The 10,691-nt window shown below is 41.3% G+C and overlaps 1 protein-coding gene across 1 annotated transcript; it reads left to right on the top strand.

Moving 5' to 3' along the window:
• Positions 1 to 96: 96 nt before the first annotated feature.
• LOC146960699 (uncharacterized) lies at positions 97 to 9,679 on the top strand (the record flags this gene model as incomplete). Its single annotated transcript, XM_085772145.1, has 5 exons — positions 97 to 247; positions 3,505 to 3,607; positions 5,177 to 5,428; positions 7,209 to 7,399; positions 8,664 to 9,679. Coding segments are annotated over 5 exons (749 nt in total), but the record flags the coding sequence as incomplete, so codon positions are not given.
• Positions 9,680 to 10,691: the final 1,012 nt, after the last annotated feature.

Below are 10,691 nucleotides of genomic sequence, written 5' to 3'. Positions count from 1 at the left end.
GTTGAACTGATCCTTTAAGATGTTAGTGTGTTAACAAAACAATCAACCTGGACATTTTAGGCCAATCTGTAATTATATGACTGTGTGTGTCCACAGGTCAGACGGGGCTGGTGGTGGGGCTGCTGTTTGCCTTCCTGGTCATCCTGCCGGGAGTGCTGCTGATCTTCTACTGCTACAGGATAAAGACGTCCTATTACCACAAGTGGCTTTCTCAGAGAGAGAAGAACAAGAAGAACAAGATCAAAAAGTACTGTCTTTCTATCTTCGACCTTTGTGCATTCATTGTCACTGGTTCCTGGTTCTGTTATGTGTAGATTTTTGTCCTATTTCTTATCATAAACAGAAGTAAATCCAGGATTTACTGTAGAAAACAATTTGTTTGAAGACAAGTACTTGAATGTGATGGCAGGGTGTCCGCGGGGTTTTAAAAAGTATTAAAAAGTGATAAATCAAAAAAGCAAAATTTAATGGCCTTAAAAAGTGATAAATTTGGTCCAAAGGTATTAATTTTAAAGAATAGGTATTATTTTTTTTCTTTTGGACAATGACTGGTTTTATTTTGATGAAATAGGCGTAATAAAATAAATAAAGCATTACTTGCTTGCGCCGCTACTTCAAAAAAAAAAAGGAATGATATTGACGTCATATCAATTCATTGTATTAATTGGCCGCTAGAAATCTAAAATCGTCTTTGCGCGCATAGTTGTCAGGCGGATAGAAGTGCTAGTGAATCTCTTCGGATTTTAGCGTGTGGCAAAACGTTTCGAATATGGGAAAATGCAAGTTTGCAGAAGACTTAAATTGAGATGACAGGCGCCTTGATGTAGCCTATGTGTGTGTCAATGTAGATGCACGTCACGCGCCGCACATCCGATGTGCTCTTAGTTTTTTCATGCATTCGCGGCTCACAGCTCCATGAACCTTCTACCGCCAGCCCGGTGTTTAGTCGGACCGGGTCCGGGTCTGCTCCGTTTGAAAGGGCAGGAAGCTCCGAAGCGCTACAGATACAGACACCTGCAGCAGCTGCAGCTTCTACTGAGAGCTGAGGTCAGATGGAACGCACGTGAGACACAGACCGACGGTGCAGATGTGCGGACATTGTTGAAACTTTTCACACTGATGTAAAAAAAAAACATATATATGGCCTACCACTGTGTTCTGTGACGGTAGAGACAGAACCAGGTATTTATTTAAAGAGTTAGTGAGGTGAGTTGGGTGAGGGAGGGAGGTGAGGAAGGAAGACGGAGCGAGGCAAACTGGGTGAGGGAGGGAGGGAGGGAGGGAGGTGGAGTGAGGTGAGTGAGTGAGGGGGGTGGGGGGCAGGTGAGGGTGGGATCAGGGGAGAGAGGCTGGTGATTGAGAAAGGCATGATAAGATATTTTATTTTTGATCAAATGTTCCTGATGACTTATGGATGATGCCCTGTTGTGCAACCGAGTCTCCTGGGTAATGGTAATGATGTAAGTAAGTGTTGGATGATAAAATCTATGTACATGTCATAAATTCTTTCTGATTGATACTTGGTGCAACTCGATGTCGTGGTGGTATTAAAAAAAATCTGAAGGTAGTGAAAAAAGGTATTAAATGGTAGTAAATTGACTCAAAGATTTGTGTATATACCCTGGATGGACCAGGAGAGATAGATCCCACCCCCCTACATCCAGCATTTACAGCTTTATTTTAGGTCTCACCTCCATCCGGACTAAACACAATCCATGTCCTCATAAACCCTTATATCTTCCTTTATGAGCGCTGCCACACACCTCAGCCTAAGAGACAGCCTCGTCCTAGCGCTCGACTCTGGAAACAGTCGGGTCGTCCCCTGTGATTTACACAACACAAATGTGTCGGGAGACGATCCAACACTTTTAAAGACCTCGACCCTCCACATGCTAGATAGAGAGAGAAAAAGGCTGGTGATACTGGGTCAGCAGGATTTTACAGGAAGCGGTGGCTAAATGAAGGCGACCAAATGAACGGTGACGATATGATTCAGAGGACTGAGCAGCTCCGGTGATTAAAAAAGACTCTTTAACGCTTTTTGGGTTTGGTGCTTGGCCAGGAGAGTTCATGTACAGTTCAACAGCAAGGCGGCAGACACAGCTAGTCCAGCTGAAGCCTGGAAAGTGAATGTAAAGATAAAGAAATACATATATTATAGAAAGCTCAGCATGACCAAATAACTGGGGTTGCAGTATTTTGGATAAAAGTTGCATCTTTCATGTCGGACCGTAATTGAACATTGCATTTTCTGCAGTGACGCTGCAGATCACAAATCCTAAAGTTTTGAAGATGTTAATCACTTTTATATTTTTTCACTGTGACACAATTTTCAGCTATTGTTCAGCCTTCTATTCTAATAATAATAATATTGTTTTTTTTGTATAACTTTATATCATTAATGAAACTGTTACACCACTATTAAAACCACAAATATTTCTTCTTATGGACAAATTACCTCAAAATAAAACACAGGTTGTCCATAGGGGCGTCCAATGCTAAGCTAAACTGCAACCCGGAGACAACAAGCTAACACACACAAGAGCAACTATGTGACAAGCTAAAACACACAACAACAGGTTAACAGTTTTAACTTGTTGTGTGTTTTAACAACAATTTAACATTGTGTTAACTTGTTGTTGTGTGTTTTAGCTTGTCACATGTTGCTTTTGTGTGTTAGCTTGTTGTTACTTAAGTGAAAACACGTTACAACAAGCTAACAGACACAAGAGCATGTGTGTAAATTGTTGACTGTTAGGACAAGGCTGTCTCGAGGTGTATGACAGCACTCATAAAGGAAGATATAAGGTTAAATGAGGACATGATTGTGTTTAGTCCTGGTGGAGACAGACCCAATGTGACAAGCTAACACAAACAACAAGCTAATACACATTCTGTTCAGCCTTTTATTCTAATAATAATAATATTTTTAAATCACTTTTATCTTCAGTAACATTATTACACGTAGACCAACCTTTTCAATATGAAACACAGGACTTGAGTATGGGCGCTTTAATGCTCTAAGCTAGCCTGCAGACTGAAGAGGCCTCACCAGGAAAATAATAAACACCAGGTTCACTTACATCTGTGTGAAGAGCTGTTGAGGGACCAGTCCAATTCAATCCAATTGAATCCAGTTTTTATTTGTGTAGCGCTCTTTATAGTGAGGTCAGGACCTGACAGTATTATACAGGGAGACCCAGCGGCTCACACACTGAGCAGCGCTTTGTGGCGGCGGCGGAGGAGGAGAAGTGGAGGAGAAAACCGAGTTTGACAGCCTCGTCCTCTCGTTCCTCCTTCACCTCCTCATTTCCTCTCACATCAGGCTCAATGACAAACTTCATGTTGACTCCTCTTCCCTCTTTTTCCCCACCTTGGGCCACATAAAAACTAAAAAAAATCAATGTCAGACGGAGAGGAGTGATGAAGCTGGACAGCTTTCGGGTATTTTATGTTTTATTTTTTTTTCTCTCCCTCTCTCTCTGTCTCTGTCTCTTTGCCCAGGACGGAGGCGTTGGTGGAGAAAGGGAAGAACGGCCATCTGAATCCTGCCTTTCACCTGAAGGTGGTCGCACCCATCAACAAAGCCAGCAGCAGCCACAAGGGGGTGAGTGAGGGGAAGCGTGTGTGGTCGAGAAAGGAAGGAAGGGAGGAAAGTAAAGGGAAGGAAACAAGGAGGGTGGTAACTGTTTCTCCTGCTGTGCTCTGTGTTTTTTTTTATTAGAGAGAATAATACACCATCCATTAGCCTGACCTTGGTATTAAATCACCTCTTTTTTTTCCTTTTTTTTTTATAGCAGCTTGTTATAGTGTGTGACCAACACATCCACAACACTCAGCATCATTCCATCATGTCGTTCTCTAATTTTACTGCTTTTATTTAATTGTCTGGGGTTACAGGCTCAGCGTTGGAGCACATTTAAGGACACTGGGAGAAGAAGAAGTGACTAATTATAGTGAATTATTATCACAGCATCTGTCAAACACAATGAAGATCAGTGTTATTTATATCAAGAGTAACAGCTGGGATTTGATAATGAGAGAAGTGTATCAAAAGAGGGGGAAAAAAGCAGCCTAATATACATACATAATATTAAATGTTCTGTAAATAACCGTCACAGCCACTAGGTGTCACTGTTGCCACACCTCCGCCTCCCTCCCTCAGAGGAAGCGTCAATTTAACACACAACAAGAAGCTCAACTGTATAAAAATACATACAATCACATTATAAGCCATAATAATATAACATTGCTAAGAAAACATTTGTATTATTGTAAGGCCTAGCTAATTTATGATGTGTAGATGAGCAAACATTATCCTGTAACATAATAAACCATTAAGAAAGTTCAGTTGCAGCTGTTTTCTGATGTGTTATTGCTTAAAATCTTGTTTACAGAAACTTAAAGATCCTTCACTTCTTACTATGTCACACTAATTTGGGGAAATTAACAAATATCTAATAAGTCCTAGTCAGTGAAATGATTCATGATCTGAATATGAAGATTGTACCAATAAGAAATGAAATATGACTATAAATCCTTTACTTTACTTTACTTTATTTGTTTATTTGAATGGGACAGTGCACATTAATGGACAAAAACATGTAAATGTGCCGAATTATAGCAAGACGCTAATTTCCGTCCGGAGTCCCATAAACATAAAAACAGGTCAATAACAGTGCACATTACACATAATAATGTAGACAACACAAAAATACAAAAAGGCAACTATGACGATGAAGTACATACAGTATATATATATATATATATATATATATATACACTGCTCAAAAAAATAAAGGGAACACTTAAACAACACATTGTAACTCCAAGTATATCACACCCGTGTGAAATCAACCTAGGATGATAATTTTGATTTACATTGATTATTTTTATGTTATTTTGTTCTCAACACACTCTACTATATATTGAATAACGATTTTAAACTGCAATATTTCATTAATTGAGTGAATGTGTTGTTTAAGTGTTCCCTTTATTTTTTTGAGCAGTGTATAGTATATCCTTTATAGCAATTTTGAAAGTATTTGTGATGATTAATTATGACTGGATTTAAAAAATAATACAAAGGAAACTGCTTTTCGATTGGTCTGTCATTTTGAGTTTTTCTATGATTTCACTTCATCTCGTCTTTTTTGGTTGTTTGTTTTGTTTGCAGCTTCCTCACACCAGCAAAGAGGTGCTGCCTCTCAGACCCGGCCTGGCGTCCAACGGCACGCAGCCGGTCAACATTGTGCGTCCTCTGAGACCGGCCCAGTCTCCTCAGGGAGGTCCCCGGGACCTCAAGGCGGTCCGCCCGCCGCTGCCCGCTGGAAAACCCCCAGCGGCTCCACCCAAATCCCCCCAGACCCCTCAGAGACTCACTCCACCCAAGAAACCTCTGCCCCTCAACCCCACGCGCTCTCCACTGGTGAGTTCTGACATTTTTTTGATGCAGTGATGTTGATGTTAAAAAAAAAACACACACACACACAAACAGATGCTCAGTTGTCGCTCCTTTAATACAAATGCACCGAAATATAAACAAATATACCATAAAAACATGACTCACTGAATCCAGGCAGCATCAAACCCACCGTGCTGCTGTGGTGGGCGGGTGTTGACGTGACTGCAGCTAATTTCATAATTTGTTTGTGTAATTTCCAAACACACGGAGCTAATGAGAAACCTGCCGGACTCACCAGTCGGAAAACTTAAAAAAAAAAACACAGTATGATTGCTTTCTATTGATCAGTCCAGTGCTCTCATCAGTGCCCCTCTATGAAGTGTTAAAAAAAAGGAAAAAAAAGCCTTTGAATTAGATAAACTCCTAAACGCTGCACTGCTTTTTCTCATCTGAGGCAAATATCCGATATTTCACGGGAGTTTTACTTCATGATCTGATCTCAGAGCTGTGCTGCTGCGGTGGTAATTTCTAATCTGTTACCTGCGTGAAGTGGTAGAGAAGATCCCTCTTATCAGCTACTAGCGCAACACATTCAGGAGGCGTCCTGGATGCCGTCCAGACGGAGACTGGACTCGAGTCCCAGTCCCCGCTGCGCCCATGTGCCAGGGAATTAGCGCTGATCCGCGTTGGTACCGATCCCAAAAAACAAAGATGTTTTCTCAATTTCTCCTTATGCATCTCCCACACTTCTCAGATTTAGGGATTCTGGGTATCTAAACACAGTGGTGGACAGTAACGGAGTAAATTTACTTGGGTACTGTACTTAAGTACATATCCAGAGGATTTGTACTTTACTTGAGTATTAGATTTATTTGGTACTTATTACTCTTACTTGAATACATTTCCAAGACAAATATCTTTACTTTTACCTGAGTTAATTTCTAGAAAGGCTGAAAAGTACTTGTTACTTTCAGGTCTGCCCTTTTTTTTTTTTTTTTCTAAAATACTATTGGACACAAGCTGTGTTTGTCAAAGAAGGAACCCCTAACCCCTAAAAGCAGCACATCAGTGAGTTAATTATCAGAAACAAGAGTTAAAAGGTCCTTAAATATAGAAAAAAATATAGTAATTCATTGATGTGAAAAATTTACTCTTACTCTTACTTTTACTTAAAGTAAATTTAAAAGCATGTACTTTTGGATACTTAAGTACCTTTAAAAGCAAGTCCTTTTGGTAACACTTTACTTGAATAGGTATTCATAAGATTGACATAAAACAGTCATAACCATGACATAACAGCTGTCATAAACATCAATGAATACTTATGACAGCTGTCGTTAAGTGTCATTCGGTAAGTTATGTCACTTTTGATGCAAAGTTGACATTGTTTGAGATGTTCCTTGTTATGAGAACTTGACATCATTTTTAAAGTTTGGCAATTAGGTCTACTATGACAGTTTAAATTGTCTTTATGTCAAGTTGTCAGAACAAAAACATCTCAAACAATGTCAACTTTGCATTAAAAGTGACATAACTTACCGAATGACACTTAACGACAGCTGTCATAAGTATTCATTGATGTTTATGACAGCTGTTATGTCAATCTTATGAATACCTATTCAAGTAAAGTGTTAGCGTACTTTTTTACTCTTACTCGAGTAACATGTCGACTGAGCTACTTTTACTTGTAACGGAGTAAATTCTGACCAGTAGTATTTGTACTCTTACTCAAGTACTGAGGTCGAGTAGCTACTCTGTCCATCTCTGTCTAAACGTGTGTTTGTTGTGTTGTGTTGTGTTGTAGTTGGTGTCTGAGCTGCAGCCCCGGTCGTCGCCCTTCGCTCCTCAGCGGCCGCTCCCCCTCAGCCCGGCCAGAGGCGCGGCCTTGCCCGCCGTCTCCAAACCGTCTACAGGCCTGCTGGTCATGATGCCTCCAGCGGTGGGACCCAAACCTGTGGGCAAAGTCTCAGCCATCCCTCCTCTCAGAGCTCTCAGGTATGCACACACACACACACACACACACACACACACACACAAGACTTAAAGGGATAGTTCAACATTTTTTGGCAAATCCTCCTATCGCCATAATCCCTACAGTCGTAGCAGTAGGTTCATTATATTTAATTATCGGTGCATGTTGTTTTGAGATCGGCGGGGCAGAGACGTGAGCTGCTCAGTGAACACAGTGGCAGCGCACAGTACACTTTCGCCTTTACCTCATCAAACTCATCAAATACACAATCCAACAACTCCAAAACGCTCTGGTGGACAAGTTGTGACCTGCACATTCACCACGCTATGAGATAATAATAATAATACTAATAATACATTTTATTTGTAACGCACCTAATATTTACCAAAAAATCTCAAAGTGCTACAACAGCAACCAAAAAAGAAAAATAGGTTAAAAACAAGAGTTAAAAACAGTTATCTTGAGCGAGCAATTACAGATGAAAAGATTTTTTAAAAAGGTACGTTTTGAGGCCCTTTTTAGAACAATCGATCGACTGTGGAATCCTCAGGTGTAAGATAATCATGTAACATTACGAGATAGAGTTGTTTTCGAGGTAAATGCAGCCAGAACTACTTTCCAAACACAGCTCAAAGCGCAAGTAGTTCAGAGTATTTGCTTCATGTGTTGTAAAGCTACATAATTATACGTTATTGTTTCATAGTGTGGCGAATGAGCTTTCAGTTGCATCGAGGATAAATCAGAATCTGCCCGGTTTCCCATCATCCTTTGGGTGAACCCCGTTTCAAACCGTGGCCCCGTTGTCCCACGGATCATTAGCTACGGTCCTGCAGAGCTGGTTCTCACACTCTCCACTTCTCCTGATCCTTTGTTTTCAACACACACACACTTGGCTGGTAACACTGTGTTTGTTAGACGTGAAAGCCACAACACAACGCCGACGACCTCACGCTGAACTGGGATCAACCCAAACATCAATCCTCCACAATGTCTGGTCATCCCACATCTGGTCTGGAGACCTGCAGCACATCTGGATCACACAGCGAGACCGAAGCAATAGAGCAGATTAATTCACTGATAACAGCTGTCAGTTGTCATGGTTTCAGTCGTATATATCAAGGCAAACAGGCTTAACTCCAACGCTTAACAGACCCTGAACACATCACATCTGACCCCACTAGTGGCCTGTGGGTCGTGTTGCTTTTAATATCCTGTATTAACCTCAAGTTTGAATCTCTTCTTCTTCCTCTTCTTCTTCCTCTCCTTCTTCTCTCTGTCTGTTTTCAGACCGGTCCCAGGTGCCAAACCAAACACAGCCTCACTTCCACCAAGAAAATGACCTTCTCCTCCTCCGTCCCTCCCTCCCTCCTCCCCCCTCCACCCCTCTCTGAGGAGGAGGAGGAGGAGGAGGAAGAGGCGGCAGCTGACAGCCTATTTGCACTAAAGAGACTTTGGCTGGTGAACCACAGAGCTGTCGCACACACACACACACACACACACACACACACACACCGGAGGATGAACACAAAGTTTTAAAAACCAGAGAACAAACAAGGACCCGGACCGGTTTAGACTTTTAAAAAAATTAAATTTCCCCTCCCCATCGCCTCCTGCTCCCTCCTCCTCCTCCTCCTCCCTCCTCCTCCTCCCTCCTCCTCCTCCTCCTCCTCCCCCCTCCCCTCCCTGCTCCTCCCAGCGCGCTAACATTAGCCACAACGACGCGGTTTTGCACGGACGCCTTGCAGACTGAGACAAGTGTTATCGCTGGGGGACGGTCACATTTGCCAAATCAGTTTTTTTGTTTTTTTAAAAGAAAGATTGTCTGTTTTTTGTTTTTGTTTTTTTTTAATCTGTTGATGCCGTCTCTGTGTGTATATATATACGTATAAAAAAAAATGCATTTTGTAATGACTGCCGTTTTGTTTACAGTTTGTGTTTTGTGCCAAAGAGGTCTCTTCATACCTGGGGTGTGTCCCCCAACGCTTGAAAAATCTCCTCATGTTAAGTTTACCACACGTCGTCAACTCCTCCATCTTTGTAGTTTTTTTTAAATTTTATTTTTATTTATTGTGTGTAAGTCTGAGGAAACGTCTCGTGCAGCGCGGCGGCGGCGGAGGACGAAGCAGAGCCTGCAGCAGCTTCTCACAACACTGTTTACATGGTGGAGGACCGGACGGACGGACGCTCCCTCGGGGGCAGGAGGGGCTCGCAGGACACACCCCAGCCCGCTCATGTTGGGTTGAATGTCTTTTGCTGTGTGTTATTACTTTTAAATTGTTACATAAAATATTTTTACAAAATGATCAATGAGTTTCTCTCTCTCTCTGTTTGTCTTCTTTTTTTATTTTTATGACATCTTCCTGAAGCCAAAAATGTTTCAGCAAAGTCTGGATAATAAACTGTGAGCATGTGCTGGACTGAAATAAAAATGTTTTTTAGCTTTATTATGGGAGACATGTACGGTCTCGATCCAGCAGAGCAGGTTTGATTTGTTGGCTCGATTCTCTGTGGTTGGACTTTTTTTTTTTATCTTTAATTACAACGATTTCCTCTCACAGTTTTGTTGTTACTTGTCCTTGTTTTAAAGCTCCTCCCGTATCTCAGTGCTTCAGTGTGGCTTTGAGATAAAACACGAAAAGGGGGCAAATAAAACAAAGACGATAATGTGTCACTGCAACACGAGTTCAACTAGAATCGCCGCCGCCTTCGGCTTGTTTCAGGGGTTACAGCGCTGGATAAAATGACCAGCAACTGTTTCTGCAGAACATTATGATGTCATAATGAAGCTGACCTGATCACTTCATTTTAACTTCATCACCATTTACGCCAAATTAAAGGTCCAGTGTGTAAAATTGGGGGAAAACTTTGATATCTAGTGTTCAGATTCTAGATAATAGCGCTCGCTCAACCTCACCCCTCCCGTCACTTCTCAGAGGACAAAAAAACTTTGTTTACCACGACTAGGAGTATTTCAGGAGCATGGTGAAGTGATGAAGTGAAGATCCAAACCATTTTACGATATGTCTGCTGTTTCCTTCCGCGTATTTCTTCTTTGGTTTGTTTTTGAACGCAAAACTTGCGAAACGTGTTCTCTGGTTGGATTTTTCATTCGGGCTGCCGTCCAAACATGGTGCCGCAAGATGGTGACACTCTCTAAAACAAGACTCTTGCTATATGTAGATATAAAAGAATAATTAAAAGCCTACGAAAACCAAAGAAATGTTATTTTATAACGAGTATACAAATATATTCATGGATAGTATATTCAGATTTTGCCAATAAACCTTGACAATTATTACGCACTGAACCTTTAAG

The sequence above is a fragment of the Trachurus japonicus genome, unplaced genomic scaffold (assembly GCF_045865225.1).
Source record: "Trachurus japonicus isolate A0001 unplaced genomic scaffold, Traja_1.0 AP030103.1".
Classification (NCBI taxonomy): domain Eukaryota; kingdom Metazoa; phylum Chordata; class Actinopteri; order Carangiformes; family Carangidae; genus Trachurus; species Trachurus japonicus.
This window is presented reverse-complemented; position numbering and strand designations above follow the sequence as displayed.